Source organism: Brassica napus, chromosome C8 (assembly GCF_020379485.1).
Source record: "Brassica napus cultivar Da-Ae chromosome C8, Da-Ae, whole genome shotgun sequence".
NCBI classification, from domain to species: domain Eukaryota; kingdom Viridiplantae; phylum Streptophyta; class Magnoliopsida; order Brassicales; family Brassicaceae; genus Brassica; species Brassica napus.
In genome coordinates, this window is record NC_063451.1 from 30,330,071 (window position 1) to 30,355,261 (window position 25,191).

The 25,191-nt window shown below is 34.7% G+C and overlaps 4 protein-coding genes across 8 annotated transcripts; 2 read left to right on the forward strand and 2 right to left on the reverse strand.

Annotated features, from left to right (window-relative positions):
- Positions 1-6,120: 6,120 nt before the first annotated feature.
- On the forward strand, positions 6,121-7,153 carry LOC106425915 (protein MIZU-KUSSEI 1). The gene has a single exon (XM_013866631.3). It carries the CDS (start codon positions 6,224-6,226, stop codon positions 6,974-6,976), a length of 753 nt encoding a protein of 250 aa, XP_013722085.1. The 5' UTR covers positions 6,121-6,223; the 3' UTR covers positions 6,977-7,153.
- Positions 7,154-9,716: 2,563 nt separating this feature from the next.
- Positions 9,717-11,279, forward strand: LOC106425963 (UPF0047 protein YjbQ). Of its 2 annotated transcripts, none has more exons than XM_013866673.3 (7): positions 9,717-10,155; positions 10,255-10,315; positions 10,404-10,498; positions 10,573-10,606; positions 10,743-10,797; positions 10,881-10,923; positions 11,089-11,279. In XM_013866673.3, the coding sequence occupies exons 1-7, from the start codon at positions 9,916-9,918 to the stop codon at positions 11,158-11,160; spliced, it is 600 nt and encodes a 199-aa protein (XP_013722127.1). In that variant the 5' UTR covers positions 9,717-9,915; the 3' UTR covers positions 11,161-11,279. The 2 variants fall into 2 exon arrangements, with proteins under 2 accessions (XP_013722127.1, XP_048622445.1); XM_048766488.1 differs by having other exon boundaries at positions 9,831-10,155; positions 10,881-10,987.
- Positions 11,280-11,351: 72 nt separating this feature from the next.
- LOC106425962 (UDP-rhamnose/UDP-galactose transporter 2) lies at positions 11,352-13,213 on the reverse strand. Its single transcript, XM_013866672.3, has 5 exons — positions 12,860-13,213; positions 12,591-12,775; positions 12,317-12,517; positions 12,012-12,173; positions 11,352-11,929 (listed from the first exon to the last, which is right to left on the reverse strand). Exons 1-5 carry the CDS (start codon positions 12,996-12,998, stop codon positions 11,570-11,572), a joined length of 1,047 nt encoding a protein of 348 aa, XP_013722126.1. The 5' UTR covers positions 12,999-13,213; the 3' UTR covers positions 11,352-11,569.
- Positions 13,214-13,795: 582 nt separating this feature from the next.
- On the reverse strand, positions 13,796-17,884 carry LOC106425978 (chaperone protein dnaJ 10). 4 transcript variants are annotated; one of them, XM_048766486.1, is made up of 11 exons: positions 17,626-17,883; positions 17,314-17,373; positions 16,835-16,917; positions 16,551-16,707; positions 15,375-15,501; positions 15,129-15,287; positions 14,758-14,936; positions 14,580-14,660; positions 14,340-14,474; positions 13,948-14,093; positions 13,796-13,822 (listed from the first exon to the last, which is right to left on the reverse strand). In XM_048766486.1, the coding sequence occupies exons 1-10, from the start codon at positions 17,710-17,712 to the stop codon at positions 13,989-13,991; spliced, it is 1,173 nt and encodes a 390-aa protein (XP_048622443.1). In that variant the 5' UTR covers positions 17,713-17,883; the 3' UTR covers positions 13,796-13,822; positions 13,948-13,988. The 4 variants fall into 4 exon arrangements, with proteins under 4 accessions (XP_048622443.1, XP_048622444.1, XP_013722147.1 ...); XM_048766487.1 differs by having other exon boundaries at positions 13,796-13,825; XM_013866693.3 differs by having other exon boundaries at positions 13,796-14,093; positions 14,340-14,471; positions 17,626-17,884.
- Positions 17,885-25,191: the final 7,307 nt, after the last annotated feature.

Here is a 25,191-nt window from a genome sequence, read left to right on the forward strand (position 1 = left end):
ATATGTTATATATTTTTTAAAACGACTTTAAAATACAAAAATGAGGACACCTTATATGTTATATTTTTCTTATATGTTAGATTTTTCCTTATATGTTATATTTTGAATTTTTTAAAACGACTTTAAATTACAAAAATGTAAGTTTTCCTTAAGTATACGAATAAAAACATTAAAATGACATGTATTAATTCGATGGTTGATTTGAAAGCTTTCAAAACCGTATGGAAGATAAAAGTCAAAATAATTTAACTGTGGAAACAATATTGTTCACTTTTTTTCAAGAATGTGTTCGATGGAAAAAATAAGGTTTTTATGTCATAATTTGTTTAATATCCACTAGAGAACATTATATTAACCTAAAATATAAGAAGTGTGTATTCTTTCCTTAAATAAAAGCTACAGAATTACCTAATATGATTTACATATATATGACAATTAATGATTATGAATAATAAACATTTGATAAAAAATTTTGCATCCTTCTTCATTTTTGTTTAATTTTATATTATTAAAAAAATAAACAATCACATTAACCATATAATTAAAAAATTATTTTTTTCTTATATGTTATATTTTGAATTTTTTGAAATGACTTTAAATAACAAAAATGAGGAAACCTTATATGTTATAGGGGTTTTTGCCAAAACTAACCCACAACTTGATTTTAATCTCAAACCTATACCCAAACTTGAATCAAATGCAAAACTAACCTAAAATCCTAGTGAAATTACAGCTCAACCCCTTGTGACCAAACAAAAAAACAGAAGCCATTTTTACGAATATAGCCCCAGTAAATCGTCTGAGTCGTCTGAGATGTTGGAAGTCGTCTGGACGACTGAAGTATAAGTCGTCTGGTACCAGTTTATTTTAAAAATAATTTATAAATCTTGTAAAAAAATATTTTGATGCGTGAAAAATAAAAATCAAGTAATTATAAACAGTTTTAAGTGATATAAATTAAGATATGATAAAATTGATTTGTTTTGAAGATAGACGAGTGGAAGTAGTGAATCATGAAATACTTTGGTTTAGGAGTTTGGCAAACATATGTTGTAGTATTGTATGTATTGTTAGGGTTAGATTTTGGAAAACTAAAATATTTTTTCAAAAATTAGTTTTCACCTATATGCGTTAATTTCTGTGTATAGTAAACACTTTTCAAGTTTGATTTGGTTTTATGAAGTGTTTAATTAGATAAATAAGTTTAAGGGTTATGTTTAGGGTGTGGACGACTTATATTTCAGTCGTCTGTTGAATAATTTACCCAGGCGACGTATATTTCAGTCGTCCACATCGTACCGAACCTTTAATTTTACCAATGTACGTTTTAACCTAACCGGATCATTTTACTCGGATGACTTACATTTCAGTCGTCTGGTGAAGAAATTAAAACAGAAGACTTACATGTAAGTCGTCCAAATATTCCCGCCTAAATTTTTTTAAAAAAAATATTTTTCCGCTTAAATAATTTAAACCAGACGACTTACTTGTAAGTCGTCTGGAAAGTCTTCTATTTTAGTTTCCCGCTAAAAATATTTAATTTCCCACTAAAAATATTAAACTCTTCTGGACTACTTACATGTAAGTCGTCTGTTTTAATTTCTTCAACAGACGACTGAAATGTAAGTCGTCTAAGAAGTCGTCTGAGTCAAAAATATTTAACCTAATTGGATTTTTTGTCTCCCTATATAAAGAAAAATTTACACATTCTCTCTCCTCCTCTCAAATGGCTGCAACAAAAATGTAATGTTCATCATTCTAAAACTCTCCAACCTCTCTCTAATCTCTTTGACTTGAAAACACCAAATTTTATATGAATTTTTCAGTTTTGTCTCATGTATTTCTTACTAATCTATCTCTTTTGCAGGTTTTTAATCAAATGGTACTCATCTTCCACTAATTTAAAGGTAGATCTATTAATTTTAGATATGTATTTTTGTGTGTTCAATAAATGTAGATTTATCTAATTTTCCACTCATTTTCTCTATTTTTAAGTCATTTGAACGTTTTTGGATATGCAGGTTTTTCAGATCTGGATTTGATATGCAGGTTTTTGAGATCTGGAAGACTTTTGAGACGACTTACTTGTTAGTCGTCTAGACTTCTTGGAAGTCTTCTGACAAAGTCGTCTGGACTTCCAGGAAGTCGTCTGGGCTTCCAGGAAGTCGTCTGGGCTTCCAGGAAGTCGTCTGGGCTTCCAGGAAGTCGTCTGGACTTCCAGGAAGTCGTCTGGATTTTTCTGAGCGTTTTGGTAAGTTCTTATGTTTGATTTTTCTTCATTTGGTAACTTCTTGTTGTATAAAGTTCTTACTTTTTTCCCAAACTAAAACTCTCCAAACCCACTCTAATCTCTTTGACTTGAAAAGACCAAACTTTATATGAATTTTTCAGTTTTGTCTCATGTCTTTCTTACTAATCTATCTTTTTTGCAGGTTTTTAATTAGATGGTACTCATCTTCCACTAGTTTAAAGGTAGATCTATTATTTTTAGATATGTATTTTTGTGTGTTCTGTAAAGGTAGATTTATCTAATCTTCCACTCATTTTTTCTGTTTTTAAGTCATTTAAACGTTTTTGAATATGCAGGTTTTTTAGATCTGGATTTAATATGCAGGTTTTTCAGATCTGGAAGACTTCTGGGACGACTTACTTGTTAGTCGTCTGGAAGTCGTCTGGAAGTCGTCTGAAAGTCATCTGGAAGTCGTCTGGAAGTCGTCTGGAAGTCGTCTGAAAGTCGTTTGGACTTCCTAAAAGTCGTCTGGACTTCCTGTAAAGTCGTCTGGAAGTCGTCTGAACTTCCTAAAAGTCTTCTGACAAAGTCGTCTGAACTTCCTGGAAGTCGTCTGGACTTCTTAGAAGTCGTCTGGTCTTGTCTACTCAAGTGGAATCCAAGCTTGTCTTTGTAGAGGAATGATCTATAATAGTTTTGTTTGTGGTCTGTTTTGTGAATTGCATGTCTACTCTTTTAGTTGTGAATTTTTTGTAAAATCAGTAATAATGTTTTCCAAGATGTATTAAATGTGCTAACAATGTGTTTACACATTACAAATCAATGAAATAATAGACTTCAGTAGCCTTTTTCTTATCTTTGGATCTCTCATATGCAATAATAAACTCCAATGGCCTTTTCTCATCTTAATAAACAAGAATGTTGGTAGCTTCATATTGATACAATATTTTAAGAAGCATTTAACCTTTCTTTCAACTCATAACAATAGTCATCATTATTGTCTATAATAATAATACTTAAGAGATGGAAACAAACAATAGTAACTAGTCAAAGCATATCATATTTTTTTATAAGTTTGCGTTGAAAAACTTAGTCAAATTTAGTAAAACTAAGGGAGAGAACATATTTTGTAAATATGAGTTTTACATATCTTGAAGTTACATATCACTCTTAAAAATACAAGTTATTCAAAAACTAACGTAGAAGACTTAAAAACTAGCGGAGAAGACGCGGACGACTTCAATCTAAGTTGTCCAGACGACTAAACTATACGTCGTCTGGTCAACGCAGAGGTTATTTTTGCAATTGACTTTGAAATCTGTTATTTCGGACGACTGAAAAATAAGTCGTCTACTATTGTTTGGTTAAAAAAAAACTCCAAAAAAGCTAGACGACTTACATTTCAGTCGTCATAGGTTAGTTTTGCATTTGACTGGATTATTTCAGAAGTTTGACTTTTCTGGACGACTTACATTTCAGTCGTCTAGTGAAAATTAAAATAATAATATTTTTTTTAAAGTAGACGACTTACAGTTAAGTCGTCATAGGTTAGTTTTGCAATTGAAAAAAAAAACTTCAAGATTTAATTATATACAGACGACTTATAATTCAGTCGTCCACGAGACGACTGAAATGTAAGTCGTCCAGGATTTACGAGGTTTGACCAGAATCTCGGAAAAAAATCCTTGACGACTTACAAGTAAGTCGTCTGGTGGATGACTGAATTATAAGTCGTCTGTGTATAATTAAATGTTGAAGTTTTTTTTTCAATTGCAAAACTAACCTATGACTACTTAATTGTAAGTCGTTTACTTTTAAAAAAAATATTATTATTTTAATTTTCGACAGACGACTGAAATGTAAGTCGTCTGGGGAAGTCAAACTTCTGTAATTATCCAGTCAAATGCAAAACTAACCTATGACGACTGAAATGTAAGTCGTCTAGGTTCTTTGGAAATTTTTTTGAAACCAAACAATAGTAGACGACTTAACTTTCAGTCGTCTTAGGTTACAGATTTCAAAGTCAATTGCAAAAATAACCTTTGCGTTGACCAGACGACTTCCAGGTAAGTCGTCTACAGTCAGACGACTTCCAGTTAAGTCGTCTACAGCCAGACGACTTCCCAAGTAAGTCGTCTGACGAACAGATCTGGAAAAAAAACTCTATGTCATACCTTAAATTGGTGAGATAAGTTCCTTAGCATACATAAGGCTTCTCCAAGCACACAGAATCACAAACGAAAGTCACCCACCCAGAATCGTTAGCTTCTATGACTCTATGAACCATAAAAAATTTAGAATCAAAATCTTGGGTTTTTTTAGCTCATTGTGGAGAGAAAGTGAGAGATATGTTGTGTTTAGTTCACAAGAATGGAAAAAGAATAAGGGTAAATCGATTTTGGGAGCATTAAGAGCTTCAAATTGGTTGTTCATGGTGGTTGTGGTATTGATGACAATGGCAATCTTGTAATTACTTGAAGATGATGAGGGTGAGAGAGTAAAGATGTCAATTTCGAAAAAAAAAGAAAAAAAAAATTGATGGCATTTTCGTAAATTATATGAACTTGTGGGGTGAATAGGGCAAAACCAATTTTCAAAAAAAAAAGGAGGTTAGTTTCGTGTTTGACTTTAAGTTGTAGGTCAATTTTGCAAAAAACCCTATGTTATATTTTTTTTAAACGACTTTAAAACACCTTATATGTTATATTTTTCTTATATGTTAGATTTTTTCTTATATGTTATATTTTAAATTTTTTTAAACGACTTTAAATTACAAAAATGTAAGTTTTCCTTAAATATACGACTAAAAACATTAAAATGACATGTATCAATTCGATGGTTGATTTGAAAGCTTTCAAAACCATATGCAAGATAAAAGTCAAAATAATTCAATTGTGAAAACAATACTGTTCACTTTTTTCAAGAATGTGTTCGATGGAAAAATAAGGTTTTTATGTCATAATTTGTTTAATGTCCAATTCGATCAACCCATAATGTATTAATTATAGTTTTGTTCCATTATTTATAATAAAAATTGATCCGATCTATCGGAAAGAAATTATATAATAACAACAAAAAATATTTTTTATATATAAATAAAATGATTAAATATATAAAAGAAACTGTCGATAATATATACAAATAAATTCACTCTTTGAGTTTATCTTAGTAAATTTATTATAATGTCAATACAGTTGATTATGAAAGAAAAAAAGTTGAATATTTTTTTAAAAAGAGAGAAAATAGTTGGAAGTGTCAAATTGGACTGACGCACGCGCACCCTTCGGTATTTGATTGGATATTACATTAACATTTGGGCCCCACCCTTCTGTCATACGACACATAGACCCCACTTCTGCTCCTTCCTTCCTCCACTGCCTTCTACTTTCCTCTTCTCCTTCCATATATGTGATATTCTTTTCCTGCAAATTTATTTTATTGATTTCACATGTGTATTTTTTATAACTGTTACTTAGGATTTATAAGATAAAATATCAAAATTGTTTTGAAATGAGATGATATACATCTAAGTTACATTTCCTAGCGCTTGATGAACAAACAAACAAATAATCCTTCTTTCAATTAGAAGTTATATGCATGCAAGCATGCCAAATTTTACCTTGTTTTTATTTCAAATTTTCGAAGTATTTAAACCGTGATGATCTTGTGGTAAATGCACAAATAACCACGAGATTTAGTCATTATGCAAATAAGTTCGACTTTCTCGCTTTATTAGAAATTTACAAAAAAAATAGAAATTTACACTAGACTAAGAAATGAAAGACACATAAATTATATATATACTATTATATTAATACTTGAAAATATATTTTAAAAAACAAACTTGACAAAAAAAAATATTAAAAAAAAACAAAGATCATACCACAACCTACTATACATATATGTCACCAAACTTGCTCTTCTTCACACCAAATATTACAATATTATCTTCTTCTTTAATTTCCCTCTCAAGTACCTCAAAAAAAGAAAACCATGAGAACTATGGTTGATTTAGGAAAGCAAAGAGGTCGTCATCACATGCAAACCATAAATACTGCGACTACCGTCGACTGCGCTAGTGAACTCCGTCACCGACGAACTCTCCGTTCATTCATCGAATGCATGCTCCCATACTGTTGCACTTACCAACAACCTTCTCCTTCATACCAAAACGACACCGTTTCAGTCTCTTCCTCTTCATCGTCCTCTTCCTCTTCAGACCATTCCTCCTCCTCCTCCCATAGTAACAGCATAGTTAGTGGAACTTTCTTCGGCCACCGTCGTGGAAAAGTCAGTTTCTGCCTCCAGGAGGACGCCTCCGTGGGATCTTCGCCGCTTCTCCTCCTTGAACTAGCTGTTCCCACGGCGGCTTTAGCCAAAGAGATGGATCAAGCAGGTGTTCTACGCATAGCCCTCGAGTGCGACCGTCGTCGAAGCACAAACAGCAGCAACAGTCGAGTGTCGTCGATCTTTGACGTTCCTGTGTGGTCGATGTACTGCAACGGAAGGAAGATGGGGTCTGTTGTGAGGAGAAAGGTGACGAAGAACGACGCCGTTTTCTTTAAGATGATGCAGTCTGTTTCGGTCGGAGCTGGAGTTGTGCCGTTGGATGAGGAGGAGCAGACGCTTTACTTGAGAGCGAAGTTCGAGCGAGTCACTGGGTCGAGTGACTCGGAATCGTTTCATATGATGAATCCTGGTGGTAGTTATGGACAGGAGCTTAGTATATTTCTTTTGAGATCGTGAGATTGAGGGTTAGATTATAATAAGTTTCTTGTCTTGTTACTGTTTTTTTTTTCTTAGTTCATGTACATTGTAAAGTAAAACTACCAAATGGTATAATATGTATATGCAATTTATCATGTGTTTTCTCTCCAAAATGTATGATGGGTTTTTGAAGATATAACTGGATTCTCCCTTAAACGTCCCGTGATTCATGTATTCGTTTAATCGCTGGCTAAAATTAATTGTGTAAATATCCTCAAATCAATTAAAGGAGCTACATATCGCTTACGAAGTATCTTATTTTTTTTTGTCTTTTTTTTAACGCTTGGTAATCAATCAAATCTTTACAACTCTGTACCAAATAGGCCAGGAACTAAAACTCAAAGAAAAAGACATCAGTAGGCATCTATAGACTAATCCCATACACATGTGGGTAAGAAATAAATTGATTGTAAAGAGGACATGTGACAAAATCACTTGGCAAATATAGGGGATTTCTGCCTCGTGAACTTCCATGCTAAAGCAGTATGCGACTGAGACCAGACAAGACAGAGAACCACAGGATTGAGTGTCATGGTTTTAGCTTCGGAGTTTGATTCGATTCCAAATCAGTGCCAATGTCGGATCTCTTTTCTCTTTTTGCTTTTGTTTTTGTTTACTTGTCTCTTTGATCGCACCGAGCTTCAATTCAACGTCGCTCAACTCATTCCCTTTATTTATAATCTTTTGAAAAACAAAACGCATTCCCTTTTTGTTATTTGAATGTCTGATTGGATACAATAATTTAAGATTTGGCTCCAATAACAAAGAAAAAAATATATTATAATATAGACGCACGGTCCAGTCTGATTAATAAATATTGTCTTGTGTTGTTCAGAGAATGTAGACAATCACTTTCAACATGTAAAAACAAAGAAACCCAGTATTAAATCAATGAATTATTCCCACACCGAAAATTTAATTAAACAAATACAAGTATTTCACATAATACTTCAGAAAAAAAACTAGAGACCTCTCCCGTTAATGATATCTTGAAATACACTCATCGCACCAAAATATTGACTAAAAACTAAATTGCTAATCAAGGAAACTACTATAGTAATTGAATAGAAGCCGACGTCCCACAAAATGACAAGAGCCATGCACAATGGTGATATCCAGCAAGGTATGTGAGACTCATTAGTGGCGGCCTGAGGGGAAGCATTACAAACATCCGCTTCCAGCCCACAAAAAATATTTGCATAAATCAGTTTTTTTTAAAAAAAAATTATCTAGAAAATTTATAAAAGTGGCCAATTTTTTTTAAATTGCTTGTGGTTTTTTTCATTTCAGGACCGGTACTGGTGAAACTCTTGAGTCTTATTGATATGTTCTTTTGTCTCCTTTTTGTGTGAGATAGTACTGTTTCTCTGACTTTCTTGTTCTCCATTATAGATTTTCAAAATCCTTCAGATTTTATTTCTGTATGTGTATGATTAAATAATGTAAAGAAGAATGGATGAGAAGGTATAGAGAAATGGGAGATGCACACGAGGGTACAATATAAACCCTAACAGATAAACATAGTGGCTCCACAACCCATCTCCTTTAGTCTAATTTCACGTGTACTCTCGTCCCCATTGTTCCCTTTTCTCATTATTAAAAAGATGTTGATATATATCAATATCATATGTTTGTCAGAACATTTATGGTTTGTATTAGTGTAATTGATGTGTTAATTATCATGTGCACCCGGATTCTAATTCATGTGTAACGCATGGGTTCTATATACCTAAGATTAGTCTAGGGTGTTAACTATGTTTTTTCGGCCATAAAACAAGTTATATTAGCTTAGCAAAAAGAACAAGTTATAGTATATTGTATATTATCACACATTTTGTTTCAAAAAAAAAAAAATCACACATCAATTAATAGCAACCTTAACTTAAGCATCACTATATAAAAAAGTGACAAATATTTTAAAGAACATTATATAACTATATCACAAACCTCATATTTAGCTCAACGTGACATTGATATATTTGCTTTGTTTTTGTTTGCTAAAGAGATATAGTTGCTTTGGTATATTATTATATCGATTGATAATAATACCAATAAGAGTAATCTAAATTCTTAAATGGTGACAGAGAGAGAGGCAGTGTTAAGTTGGTCCAGCACGGCTTTTCAATTGTCAGATTTGCCGGCTCTAAATCTTACACTGCCTATAATTAACAATATTTATAAAATCACCTATTTGCATTTTTTTTTTCACTGATGTTTATAAACAAGGTCACAAAGTTTAAGAGAGTTGGTTACAACGTAAACCCAAAAAATACCTGGGACAGGTGAGGAGACAGAAAAGATAAACCAACGATACCTATTTGCATCTTATAATCGAAGACTCAAAAGATCAGAGAGTAAAGTAAGGAATCTGATAATTCAAGAAAAACTGAAATGAAAGAGTTCACTGTTCACGATTAGTGAGATGATATCATTGTTAAGACGGTTATTGAAAATGATTAGCAAAGTAGGTTTACATTTTAGTCAACCAAACTTGCCCTTGTAAAATCAGATTCAAGTGCATAGGAAGCTGCATCTATCATAAAATTTTGTGGAATTTCAACATTTGTTTGGGGTTCAAATATCGGAGTGGTTAGGGCCGCAATTGAAGGGCATTGATTGGCCTGACCCAACGGACCACGTCGAAAATGAAACTATGATTAGGAAGGTTGTGTGATTTGTAGTAATATTTGCCACATTCTCACCATCTACTTCTCATTCATTGATTGGTTCTTATTGAATACAATAAAAAAACGAGTGCCGTTCTCTACCAATAGAAGTTGAACTACATGCTGTTCTCGCCATTGGATATAGCCACATGAATAATTATTCTAAGGCCCAGAAGTGAAAGAAAGAAATGAGTGGCGACGATAGCGAAAGTGAAAGGCCCTTTTGGGAGATTGTGGTTCCGGACTTGGAGTATGATTCTTGTTCGGCCATTGTTATTTGGGCTTAGAAGAACAACAAAAGCTATGACGACGATCATCTTCTCTGGTGTTGTTGCTCCTCCTACTCTACGTGTCAGATCGGTCTTCACTCCAGCGGCGAATCCAGCAACCGATCGAGGTTCCATGGCGAGTCCCTCTGGTGGTCCAAAGTGGGCTCAGAAAACCATCACTCTTCCACCGCAACGCCGTGGATGTCATCTCATCACTCCTATGGTCTTCTTCGATTGATTCGACTTCTGGCTGTTGTTTCATTTGCTGGGTTTATTTTTTTTTTTAATTTGATTTCAATTTTTTTTTTCCTTTTTGAAACAGATTGTGAAGGAAATTAGACAGGATCTGTCGGGTTTCAACTGTGGTCTTGCTCATGTCTTCTGTGAGTTTTCTTCTTAATATCTCTCAGCTTCTTGTCTTATTTTTGCTGAATTCTTGATTTAAAGTTTGAATTTTTGTTGTTGGAGCAGTACAACACACAAGTGCTTCTCTTACAATCAATGAGAATTATGATCCAGATGTTCAGGCTGATACTGAGACTTTCTTGAACACCATTGTTCCTGAGGTATGTTTTGCCTTTTCAGATATCCTCTCTTTGGTGCTCTGAATTAAATCACCTTTTCTCGTTTGCAATTTCAGGGGAGGTCAGCTCCTTGGAGGCATACCATGGAAGGTTAGTTTACCACTTACCATTATTTGTTGGTATCCATCAAACTGAAGCTGCTCCGTTTATCATCTGTAAATGTGATTTTATATGACAATTCATCTCATGTGTTGAGAAAATTTGAATTATGTAAAAATCATTGCAGGTCCAGATGACATGCCAGCTCATATCAAATCGTCAATGTTTGGGTGTCAACTCACGTGAGTCACGATCCTGTGTGTTGCACAATTTTTTTTGTGTATTTTCACTTGATATTAACGCTTTTATTGATTGTCTCCTGCAGAATCCCAATAACAAAAGGAAAACTTAGCATGGGAACCTGGCAGGTAATCAATTTCTTCGGTCTGACTACTAATAATACATTACTACATTCACCTGCTTTCATGTATGGTATGTATTGTTTTGAAACTGGATCTTATTTCTTGCAATACTGCCGTTGCATACAGCTACTTTAATTTTCTTCTTCTTTGTTGGAAATGTTGGGGTTTCAGGGAATATGGCTTTGTGAACACCGTGATGCTCCAACAGCACGCAAAGTTGTGGTCACACTCAATGGAATCTAGATATGTCTCTAATCTATACATGTTAAGGGTTTTTGTAACCTCGTGGATTTACTTACGGTCTTGTAATGGATGTTGTTCACTTTTTCTATGAAACAATGCTCGTCTGCTTGTAATCTGCACATTATGGTGTTTTATTTGCATCAGAAACATTGCTTAATCATAATAATACAAGTGAAAAGTGCAATAAAGAATGTAGAAAATTGCTTAATGATATTACAAGTGAAAGTGCAATAAAGAATATAAATATTAAGCAAAGTAGCAAAAAAAACATATATCTATAGAAACACAATGTGCTCTGCAGAGGAGAGAGCTCATCAAATTAAGGTTCTTTGAGACAAATAATACAAATGAAAATGCAACATAAACAGAAGTAAAAAAAACCAAAAAAGAAAGAACGAAAGAGATGCATTTATGATTTGACATCTCCAAGCTCCATGTCTTCTAAATCCATATGTTCTATACCTTCTTTGAGAAGCCTAATCTCATCTTCGGTCATACTGTTCTTACCGTGCGGTGTGGCTTTCGTCTGTCTCTGTTTATCTAACTCGACCGCCCAACTGTAAATCACCATTCCCACCACGGCTAAGAACATCCCTGCAATGTTCTTGAATGTCATCTCGGAGTCAAAGATCAGCCATCCTAATGTCAGGACACAGACTGTCTTCATGTGTCCAAGAACTTGGAATGAGGTAGCAGAGAATCTCCCGATGCAGAGGTACTGGCTTATGTTGCAGAAAACCGCCAATGCGCACGAGAGAAGAATGCAGAACTGCATATATATATATATACGTGTGTCAAATGTTAGATAATAGCTGGGACGAAGCAAAGTTTTTGGATTGTATAAAACTTACAATGGCACCGTAAGTCATCTTGTAAGTAGTAATGAACCTGCCGCTCAAGAAATAGTCAACAAAAGGACCAAAGATGAGGAGGGAAAGGGCTTGGATTGGAGCTGTCTTGCTCAGCAACTCGAAAGATCCAATTGAGTATTTCTTCTGCAGTGAACCTATTGACTGTGTTTCAGAGAAGATCAATTATCAAATAACTTTAACGTAAGAGTTTAAAGGTACTACAACATGATATTTGGATAATCAGAGATGTAGCGGAAACACACACACATATGGGTAAAGGATTGAGCAATAATAATAGCACTTACAATCTGCTGGAGGGAGGTGGAGAAAATAGCAGTGCAAGCACAGATGAAACCTTTGGCATTAACCTTAACATCAGTAACAGTACAGATCCCAACTCCCACAACAACAACCATGACAGAGGCCTTGACTTCCCTCGAGTAATGCTTGTTATGGAGAATCCACTCCATCACGCACACCACCGGGATCATGCTCAGTTTCGATATCTAAAGATCCAAAACAAAAAAAATTAACTTCCCGGAATCGAAATCAACAGTAATGCAATCAAAGATAAATTACCTGGTAGAAGCCAACGGAGTTCAGCATGAGGCTGAAATTCATGGCGGCGATGGAGGTGTTGGCGACGAGGGAGAACCAGAGAAGCTCCCAGAGAGGGACGTGCTTGGATGCCGATAAGCCGGTGGCGTTGGAGACCATGCCGACGAGTGCAGTGAGCGCGAAGTGGAATCCCGTAAGAGTCGTCGCTGATGAGAAAAGAGAGAGATGAGAGATCCATTGAAATGTCAGGGAAATCGAGAGAGATCCATGAGAGAGATGAGAGATCGAACCGAAGGTGAAGGCGAAACCGGAGGATGACATGAGCTGCTTATTAGCCATGATGATCCCGACGGAGCTAGTGACGTTCATTGCCCATGCACCGACGTCGGAGACCGACGATGCCTTCTTCTCGCTCTCTGCCTTCTCCATCTCCCGATTCGGTATTGGATCCCACCGCTATCAGATCCAAAGAGAGCTTCACCAGATCTGGATCTCGATTTATCTGCAAAATGTTGGGAGGAGGAAGAAGATGATGAGATCTGGAGGAGAAGGCGTGACAGTGTCTATGGTATCTTCTTCGTCCACTGATGAATGATGATGATATGTGCCTTTCCTTTGACGCTTTTTTCTTATTATTTATAATTTAATTAATTACCATCTCTGTTAAAAAACCATTATTAAATGTTGACGCCTGTCGTTTTACAGTCTTTTGACCTCATTCTTCCGTTTTTTGGAACATTTGTTAATTAATTTATTTATTAATTACCCAACCAAATGTATTTAATTTCAATCTTCTCGTTACGTTCATGCCTTTAATTTTCTTTAAGTCTAACGTCCACAACTAAACTATACATCGTTCGTTAGATGGTGAATCTATCTCTATGATAAATGTTTCCCAATATAGTTTGTAAACAAATACCCGAAAACACTAGCCTACCACCAAATATCCGATCATCTTTTCGAAAAAACTAAAAAAAATCCAGATCTGTATTAGAAACTAAAAAATAAATCGGTCCCAAAATCTCTAGTCCGATGGGAATGCTACCTCTTGTAACATTTATGACTTGTATTGTATTTCTTAAAAAGGTCATTTACATGTATATATCTCTATACATATGTGATTATTGATATAGTAATCACACCACATGATCTCCACGCATCATCATAGATATATTTTCAAAAAGAAAAACAAAACCATTATACATACTCGAAGATGGGATATCATGTGCTTTTCAAACCTCCAATCATTTCTTCTACTAACAAATAACAAAATTACATAATGTTTTCACCACCGACTTGCAAATAGTACATCAAAATGCATAAATAAAGGCTTGAAATTTGTAAATATTATATATATATAGCACAAAAGGGAGATTACCTCTCGTAATCTCTTTATCTGAATCAATTCCTTTGCAAGTTTTAAGAGTGTCTCTGAGCTCCCGGAGGCGGCGCTGGCCTTGGGAAGTAATGGTCGAACTGCTCAACTCCAACCCTCGGTGCTTCCACATAAGGGCTTTGCGGTTCCTACAATAAATTGAATGTTCATGAGTGGCAATTACAATGCTATCCAAGAAATTGGAGCATAAGAGATTAAGAGTCAAACATAGCTGGTCATTCTTAAATCTCTATACAATACAAACATGGAGCTGTTTCTCACATGTGTGAAAACAAGGTTATGTTCCGTCAGTTATGCTTGATGTGAATATACTAGTAAGATGCACATGGTGTGTATATAGATGGAGCGGAAAAATGAAGAGGAAGGAGATGTACCTGAGGCCCAAATGTAGAATGAGATGCTTCATCGGAATTTGGTGATGTGGATGCATCACGGTCTTGACCATTTCCGTTTATTTTATGAAGCTCGGCTCTTACTAAAGGATCACTCTCACTGGTCAACTTAATCTTCTATATGACCGGAAAGAGTTTTTTTTAATCAGTCCTTATTTCTGGAAGGAATATTTTGAGCTAATATGCGCTGTATTCTCCAATAACCATATGAAAAAGAATAACCTGGAAGATCTTCCCCAAAGTTTTTAATCCCTTTGCCCTTGCACGAAGCTCTTCTCTCTTGGCAGTCGGATCTTGAAGAACCTGAGAACAAAGGAAAAAAGCATAAAGTAGTTATAGCAAAGAAATTGGACCAAGATGCTAAAGCAGCCAAATAGTGAGCAGTTACAGCTAAACATACCAGCTCACAAACACGGGAGAGAGTGTTTTCAATATCAGCAACATTGAGTTTCCACAATGAATCGATCATCACTTTCTTATGGGACTGCATGTACTCTTCAAGTTCCTTCTCAGTATAGTTGCCTTCCGCACTTAGCTGCCTTTTCATTTCCTCTTGCAGCTGGAATAAAGCATATGCGCCTAGGACGACAGAAACAGCCAGAAAAAAAAAGTCACTACATGTTACTCCCTAAGAGTGGAGTCTAAGTTCTAGAAAGTTAGGAAAGTATTCTTGGGGTTTGTTTTCAGCGTATCCATTCTACAACTTATAGCCCTAATATGAACATGGTCTTGATGAGGTAGCCCTTCTTCCTAAGTCACTGACTCACTAACCTGTTGCAGCTGTTACTTGGGATTTGATGAAGTGACCTTTCGTCCTAAACCATTCAGCAACAAATGGTACACCGAGATATATAGCTTTCTTCCCCAGCTCTTTCGCCGCTTGTCTTACATATATATATCCGATTGTGTTCAGCATTTCCACACCGTATGCTGTTGAAGAATAGATACAGAAGGGCATTGATTGAAAGGGAAAGCTTAAGCTATGAAAGGGGAATAATATGCTACAAAACATGTTACCTGCATTTGAGAGTCTTGTTACTTCAGCTTCGGCATTGCTGATAAATTCGTCTTTGTTCGTCACATACAGGTTGAGGCGGTCCTTAAGAATCTGAGCAAGCTTGTCTTCTCTGTCTTTCTGAACAGCCTGAAACCAAAAGCAATCTAACATGATTAACAAATTACGAAAAAGGGTGAATCTGGGTACTCTGTTCTCTCTGTCAAAGTGACATGTCAAGCAAAATTCTTTAATTCCTCCTGATAATCTAAACAACTGTCTCTCAGGAACAGATGTGTAATATTGTCAACAGAACAGTGTGAGAATTCAGATATGCTTTCTCCTGTTTTATGTTTTATGATTATGTATATAGGGTGTAACTCGTTATTTCTAATAGGAATATTAGGAATAAAAGGAATTTTTTATGGAATAGGAAAAATTGGAATGATGTTAAAAATGGAATAAAAACTGAAATTATAAATGGAGTAGAGATTCCACACATTCCATTCATTCACGAGAGTTTAGAATCATGAATAAAAGGAATGATTTTTACTAGGCCTGGGCAAAATAACCGAAATCGAAACCGGACCAATACCCTCAAATACCCGAACAGTTCCTATTTTTAAAGTTCTATTAAAAATATCTGAAAATAGTTGAAGATAACTAAATTATTATAAAGTATCCGAAATTATCCGGATAGTTTTATCCGAAATATCAAAAAAAAATTTTATCTAAATCATCCTAATTATTTGATATTTTACCCTAAATAACCGATATTTTATCCAAATTATCGGAATTACCCGAACTATCCGAACCCGAACTAGATCCAAATGAGAACCGAATTTTTTCCGGGTATTTTCCGGTTCTTACATTTACTATCCGAACCGAACCCGAAACTATCCGAACCGAACCGAACCGAAAATAGGTCAAGTAGTAAATGGATCATCTAACCCCCTATCCGAACTATCCGAAACCCGAAATACCCGAACCGAACCGATATCTGAAATGCCCATGCCTAATTTTTACAAAGGATTTATTTTTTTTGTTTCATTCCAAAAATGGAATAAGTGGAATTGTGTTTGGAAACTATTCATGATAACTGGTAACTAATTTATGGAATCATGATCCATTCCAAATGATTTTATTCCAAAAAATATCATTCCAGTATAGTATGTCAGGAAAGACAGTGATAAGTTTACCCTCATTTTTTCAATGATCTTTTTAGTATCAATCTGATCCCCTTCAGAGAGGATATCGAGTGAAGCCATTGATGCCATGGCAAGCTGCCCTATGTATTCTTCAAAAAGTTCACTCCCAAAAAGCATAGCAAATATTGCCGCGGGATCAATGATCTCACTGCAATAATGAACATCACAAGTAAGAACTGGGGAAACGAACAAACTATGTCACCCAAAATCCGACGATGCAAACAGCGAATCACCGATGGAAACTATCAAAAGAGAGAACAAGAAAAGACACTAACGTTGAAATCCCTGCCTTCCCACTTGTGTCATAGGCCTGACGTTGTCCTGGATCGCTCAGCACTTGGTAGGCCTCTCCCAACACCTGTATAACAACTCATTGTTTTCAATCCACGAAAGGCAACGAATACTGAGAGCATTATGAATACTATGCTGATCTCTTGGAAATCTACTTCTCTTAAAACTTATGCTATTGTTAGTCGTGCTGATATGCTTTTATAAAACTAGACCATGCAAAGCAAACACTAAACACAAAAGGAATCTCGACTCCACTCTTAAGTTGCCAAATCACTAATTATATCCTAAGATGAAAAAAAAAAATCACATCCTTTCAATGCGCTCAACAAACAATAAGATGAAACTAAACTACCACACTCATGCCAAATGAACATGTTTAAAGCATATAATACACAATGCATACATCATCCTCTATGTTAAAATCTTCAAGGTCACCACTCCAATACTCAAAATCTAAACTTGCCTGAAAATTATGAGCAGCCTGAGGATCATTGGGATTCTTATCTGGATGTACTTGACGCGCCTGTAGAAGACAAACAAGCAACACAATCAGCATTTCCTAATGTCAAACTCAATCAACCTAAAGCATTAGAGAGCCATAGACACTGAGCTCTTAAGCTTATAATCATCGTATTGAATCCCTCACAGAGGGCAACAATACTCATCCTGTAACTCGAACTCGAGTCTCGCCGGATTCTAAATCTAGATCGGGATCCAAAACAAAGCCCTAGAACCGTATAATCAGAGATTCGATTTTGGGGAAATGAGAAATGACCTTGATGTAGTAAGCTTTCTTAATCTGAGCCTCCGTGGCGGTGGGGCTAACGCCGAGGACATCGTAATACTCCGTCTCCTTCACCATTACTATCCGATCACGATCTCTTTACCGCAACTCTCAGATCACAACGTGGAGAGAAGCGAAAACACACCACGCGCGTTACGTTGACAAAGTACGCGCCGGCTATTTCATTTCAACTCAACCGCTCCTTTACTTCTGTTTTATTTTTTATTCATTTTATTATTGTCTGAATGGCCGTACATCTATATTCGCCACGTGTTTTTTCGTCAGCGTCTGCTAGGATTAATTATGCTTTTATTATCTAATCGTTTTTTTATTTATCTTACAGATTAAGGACGCCATTAATGAGGGGAAAATGAATGTTAATACCCTGTATAGTAAATGAGAACCATTACAAAGGTGCCATGTGTCATCACCACAATGATTTTTAAAATTTTTAGAAAAATATGTTGGTTCATCTAAATATATAATAAATTTTTTATTAAACTAGCCATAAATTAATTATTAATGTTCTTCGTTCTTTCCATAAATAAAATCACGGAATTGCCTAATATGGCTAAAGTATATATGATAATTAATGATTTTGAATAACAAAGATTTGATAAAAAAAATAGTGTATTCTCTATCATTTTTTTCAATTTTAACTTATTAAAATAAATTAAACAACCACATTAACCATATAATAAAATTAAGATTTTTTCGTATATGTGATATTTTGAATTTTTAAAAATGACTATAAATTACTAAAACTGTTAAAAGTTTCACATTAAAAATTTTGTGAACCATGGTTTAAATTTTTTTATGACAAGGTACAAATGATTACAAAATCATATAAAGTAAAAAGAATCATTTAATAAATATTACGATTAAATATATATATATATATATATATTAATATCGTTAAATTAACTATATACCATATAAAATACATAAATATTTAAATTTTGAAGTTCTATTTGAACAATTTTTTTGATAAAAGCTTTGAACAAATATTGACAACTTAATAGTTAAATTTTAAATTTTGCATTTTTTTTTAAATTATAAATTGCAAAAACTATTAAACATCACACAATGAAAAAAATTGTTATCAGTAATTCAAAGATTTTGTTATAAGAAGATACAAATGATCAAAAAAATATGAGTAGAAAAAATGATTTAATAAATATCAATATTAAAAATATATTATATATCTATGTAAATATCATTTAAATTTAAATATAGACCATATAAAATAAAAAAATGTGTTTGGATTAAAATTTATTTATATGTTTGCATCAATTTGATAATATACGTGTAATAGTCACTGCTTTTTAATATTTAATATATATTTATTATTTTATAATGTGTAAAAAAGTATATAATACGTAAAAATAATTTATATATAATGTTTAGTTGTTATTGTTTGAGGTTATTAGTTTTAGGGTCGACTTGCTGATTTCGCCATGTGACATGTTATTTGAATGAAAGTGACAAGACTGATTATACAATACAAATTGGATGTATTCAATACTTATTAATTTGGAAGATTTAAGTCTAATGAGATTTTGAATAAATTAGATAAATTTTATGATTTTTATTTTTAAAAATTAGAATCCCATTTAGAATCGTAGGATTTGAATTTTATATTTAACTAAAAGTTTTCAAATAAAACATTTTCAAATCATCTAAAATCACTGAAGTCCACTGTTTAATACATTTTCAAATAACGTTGATCTTACTTTTATTTTTATTTTAAATATGTATTACTAACAAAAAAATATTAGCATAATATAAATTATCCTTTTTTTTGTAAATAATACTTCATCTGTTCTTAAATATAAGATGTTTAGGTAAAAACACGTATATTAAGAAAATCATTGTTTTGTCTAGAAAGTATCATTAAAACTATAAACTAATGTTATTCAAATTGTCTCTTCTCACAGTTAAAATGTTACTTAGTGAGGTACTATATATGGCCGGAAAAATCTCAAACTGTATATGAGTAGGGCTGAGTCAAGAACGGCGATATCGTCTACGTTTGACCACCACCAGACAATCATTTGAAATTTAAAAACATATTAATATATATATTTGTTGAGTTTGACACAACACAACCAGCATTATCCTTGTTGAGTAATGTCATTTTTGTAATCAAACTAAACCAGAAGATTCAAGGTAACTATAATGGCTTGTAGTTTGGTTTAGAGAAGTTGTTAAGTGTCAAATTAGTTGTTGTATTTTTCTGTGTAAGCATGACTTTAAGTTAGAGCTCTGAGAGCACCTTTAACTAGGTAGTTTAAGGGGTTGCTTATAGATTTTAGGATTTAAAAATAAAAGAAAATGATGTAATTAGACAAGGAACGACGCTTAATTAAGCTTCACAAGCGCTGTGTTTTATGGACACGTGTTGGTCATTCCGTTGAGAGCGTCTATTTCTCCCTCTATCTCTCTCTCTCACGAAACTCTCATTTTTTCTTCATCTCTCGACGATTCCGCCTCTCCTCTTGTGTCTCTCTCTCGGCGAATCCGCGTCAATCTCCTCTATCTCGTGTTCTCTCTTGGCGAAATTGACGGAATCAGTCGTCGATGATATCTCCTCGATGGAATCCGCCTCAATCCGCGTGCCTATCGCTCTCCCCGATGACTCCATGATCTCTCCTGGTGATAGCTCCTCGAACATGATCTCTCCTCGACGCAATCACTCGAAGATGATCTCTCCTCGTCTCTCTCTCTCCTCTAGGACTCCCCGATGAATCTCTCTGTGACTCTCTGTGTCGATCTCCTCGATGATGAAGAAGCAGATGAAATCTCTCTCTCCGGCCCAGATGAAATCAAAACGAAAGGTAAATATGAATCCTTCTTTGGTATTTTGATTAGTTGTTGTGTTGGTATGTGCCTCATGATTTGTCTCTGTCTTTGTTGCTTCATATGGATGGATCAAAGAAGACGAGAAGCCCGTATTGACTGTGATTCTCGTCTGCAATAGAGGTAAAAGTTCTAGACGATTTGCTCTGTTAAAATGATTGAACGTTTGATAAAAAGCTTTTACAATGCAATAGAGATTTTGGTTATACTTTGAACTCTGTTCTGAAATGATATAATTTAGGTTCTGCTTTGAATTCATATGGTTTAGGTTCTGCTTTGAAATGATATAATTTAGGTTCTGCTGAGAATCTGATTCTGTGTGTGTTCTGGATTTTGTTTTAAGGGTTACATCACAATGGACACCAATTGATCCGTAACTGAATTGAATCAGTGTCATGAATGGTTGTGGTCTGAATTGTTTAAGAGTTGAATTATATGATTGGCTTCTGGTTTGAATTTTTTAAGAGAATTGGAACTTAATTGAATCGAGTGTGTGTTTGTCTGTTGAGCTGTGTGTTTGTCTTTTGAGCTGTTACTGATTTTTGTTTCGTTTTTATGTGTTTGTCTGTTGAGCGCAATGAAACAAGGTAGATGAGGAAGGATCGTCAAAGCAGATGACGAAGGATCTTCAAAGCAGAGGAGGAATACAGGTAAATGTCTTCATGATTTAATCTCATTGAATGCTTTATGTTTGAGTTAGGTTGGTAATTGGTAATAAATAGAAGTGATTGTCTCTATCCAAATGAAAAAGAAGTGGTTGAGTTAAATGACTTGCTTTGCGGATAATAAAGTGTTTGCTTTGTGTGTTGATTACGGTTGTGATAGGGTAATTAATATAAGGTAGATATATGTCTAACTCGAATTTGTTTGTTGTTGGTTGTTTTGAATCTTGAATGCGAGTGTCCATTTCTTCCTTAAAACTCTTGCCTTCTCTTCCAACTCCAAACAGATTCCTATATGTTTTTTCTCTCTTCTCTGACTTTGGAAAATGGAATTTAATCCATATAGCGAGTCTGCTAATCTTGTTGACTTACTTACCAGTCAACAAAATGTTGTCTTCCGGAACGGTTCAGATGGTGTTTCACTATCTGAATCGGAAGCTCCCTTCTTAGGCAGTCAAGGCATCAGAGAAGAACGTGGTGCAAACACTGAAGCCATTCGTAAAGAAAGAAGAACATGGACCCCAACCGACGATGTAATGCTCATCAGCTCGTGGCTGAACACGAGTAAAGACCCTATAGTTGGGAATGAGCAAAGGTCTACTGCATTCTGGAAAAGAATTGCTGGGTATTACAATGCTAGTCCCAAGCTTGATGGGTGTGAGAAGAGAGAGGCAGCTCACTGTAAGAATCACTGGCACAAGATCAATGACATAGTTTGCAAGTTTTGTGGAGCATATGAAGCTGCAAACAGAGAGAAAACCAGTGGGAAAAATGAGAATGATTTCCTCAAACTTGCCCACGAGATCTTCTTCACAAACCATAACAAAAAGTTCACCCTTGAGCAGCTTGGAAAGAATTGCGTAATGACCAGAAGTGGACTGAGCTGTCTGCGTCTAAAAATGATTCCAAAAATAGGAAGTGTGAGGACAGCGAACATTCAGCAAGCTCTCCAATTGAAAAAACTACTTGTCCCACGGGTGTTAAGGCTGCAAAAGCCCGTGGTAAGAAGACGATGGTGGAGGGGATGGATCTAGACGCGTTTGAGACTATGTGGAGCATCAAGCAGCAGGATCTTAAGATCAAAGAAAGGCTGTCGAAGATGAAGATTCTTGATAGTCTCATTGCAAAACAAGAACCCCTTGCTGATTATGAAGAAGCTCTGAAGAACCAGCTCATTATTGAGTTGATGTCTAATTATATGAAGTTTATTAAGTCTTTGTTTTAATCTCTAGTTAAGTTTTCTGGTTGTTGTATGTCTCTGTTTTTAATCACTGTTTATGTTTTATTTCATCGGCTTGTTTCTTATGTTTCATCGGCCTGTTTCTTATGTTTCAGTGTCATGGTTAGTGGTGTGATATAAAATGGTTTATGTTCTTGTTTTAATCTCTGGTTGTTTCATCGACTTGTTTCTAGTATAAGATATATATGTTTTATGTTCTTGTTTTGTATATAAATTGTTCCTGGTTGTTTTATGGACTTGTTCAGTGATCGTTTTTGCTAATGTTGGTGTTGTTCTTCTTCAGGATGGATGCTTTTGGTGGTGAATAGAAGCGTACTGTCTTCAAGAGTCATGGACTTGAAGAATCACCGACAAGTTGTTTGTTTCTGTGCTTAAGTACTAGTCTAGTCTTTGATACTCATTTTCACGGACTTGTGTAGGCTAGCACATGTATTCACTTTTCTATGCTTGTGTAGTCTAGTCTTATCTACTCTTTTGTTTTCTTGTGTAGTCACGGATTATGGAGATATGTATTCTCCTTCATGTTCTCTATAAAACAACTTCTTGTTCTCTCTTTATAACCATACAAGCAATTTCATGTTCTCTCTATAATTTGATCAAACCAATTTCATGTTCTCTCTATAAAACAACTTTTTGTTCTTTCCGTCTCTTTATCACACCAAAAACAATTACGACCAAACTTGTTCTTGTTCTTTCTGCCTCTTTATCACACAAAAAAAAAATATTCAAAAATATAACACTTGTTCTTTCATTCTCTTTATTACAAAATCTATTCACAAAACAAAATCTATTCACAAAACAATTTTTATATGGCATCTTCTTCTCAAACCCCTTTAGATCAATCATTTGATGATGCATTTGATCAAATCTTTGATCAACATTTTGATCAAGCCTTTGAGAATTTTACCATTCGTGATCAAGAACAAAGGAAAAAAAGAAAAAAAAACGAGCTTATATCGAAAGAAATTGTGAAGAAGACAATGTACGTTTATGGAATGATTATTTCAGTGATACTCCAACGTATCCTGAAAATTATTTCTGACGACGTTTTAGAATGAACAAGCCATTGTTCATGCACATTGTGGATCGACTCTCTAACGAAGTTGACTTCTTTCACCAAAAGAAAGATGGTCTTGGAAGGCTTGGTCTCTCAGCACTCCAAAAATGTACAACAGTCATTCGTGTCTTGGCATATGGTAGTGCGGCTGATACGGTCGACGAATACCTCAGACTCGGTGAAACGACAACTCGGTCATGTTTAGAGAATTTTGTGGAAGGAATAATTTATTTGTTCGGCGATGAGTACCTAAGAAGACCAACCGCGGCTGATCTTCAACGTCTACTTGATATTGGAGAGCATCGTGGATTTCCCGGGATGATATGAAGCATCGATTGTATGCATTGGGAGTGGAAGAATTGTCCCACCGCTTGGAAAGGGCAATATGCTCGTGGTTCGGGTAAACCAACAATCGTTTTAGAGGCGGTTGCTTCATATGATCTCTGGATATGACATGCATTTTTTGGACCTCCAGGTACCTTAAATGACATTAATGTTCTTGATCGCTCACCTGTTTTTGATGACATAATAAACGGTCAAGCTCCTCAAGTCACTTACTCCGTCAATGGAAGACAGTATCATTTGGCTTACTATCTCACTGATGGTATTTATCCGAAATGGGCAACTCTTATCCAATCTATTCCAATACCACAATGCCCGCAAGCAGTTTTATTTGCTCAACGTCAAGAAGCTGTCCGAAAAGATGTGGAGCGTGCTTTCGGAGTCTTGCAAGCTCGCTTTGCCATTGTTAAAAATCCATCACTTTTTTGGGATAAAGTCAAAATTGGGAAGAGTATGAGAGCATGTATCATACTTCATAATATGATAGTAGAAGACGAACGAGATGGATACACTCAGTTTGATGTTTCAGAGTTCCAACATGGAGAAGATACCGGAAGTTCACATGTCGATCTCATGTATTCTACAGATATCCCTTCAAATATCGCTAATATGATGGGTGTTCGAACTAGAATTCGTGATAGACAAATGCATCAACAACTAAAAGCTGATTTGGTTGAACATATATGGCGTAAATTTGGACTTGATGAAGACAACAACTGAGCTCGGATGCTTCTTTCAAATTATTCTTGTTTATTTTATTTTTCTTTGTTTTATATTTTTATCTAAAAATCTATATTTAAAATGTTTTCTTTTATTATGTTTTATTTAATTTAATAAATAAATTTTATATTTAATAAAAATAATATTTTTAATTTGTTTTTTAAGCACCCCAAAATAAATGCCTCGTATTGGACCATGAAAATGTTCGGGGTTCTTTCCGTTGGCTTTTAAATCACTTTTACAACTTAAAATTATTAAAAAAAGAATAAGCACCCGTAATTGGGTTGTTGGGTTAATGTTGCTCTATGGTGTTTGGGGGCAGTTGAAATAATTAAACAAGAAAATAGATGTTTCAAGGTAGATGCTCAAGTTATTTTCTGAAGCTTAACACATCTTTTTTCATAATGTTACAGAAAACACACGGTTACAAACTTGTCTTGTCTAATTATGAACTGGATAAGCTATTGGATCGGATGAGCTTCAGCTAATAATACAGCTTGTCCTTGTCTTATTATGAACTGGATAAGCTATTGGATCGGATGCGCTTAATAAAAATTGTAAATTCAAATATGAATTCAATTACTTAAAACTAGTTCTTAGAGAGTAGAGACAATGATAAATTAAACACTTTTTTATTGCTTGAGGCTGTATTATATCAAAAAAAGGAGTAGAGACAA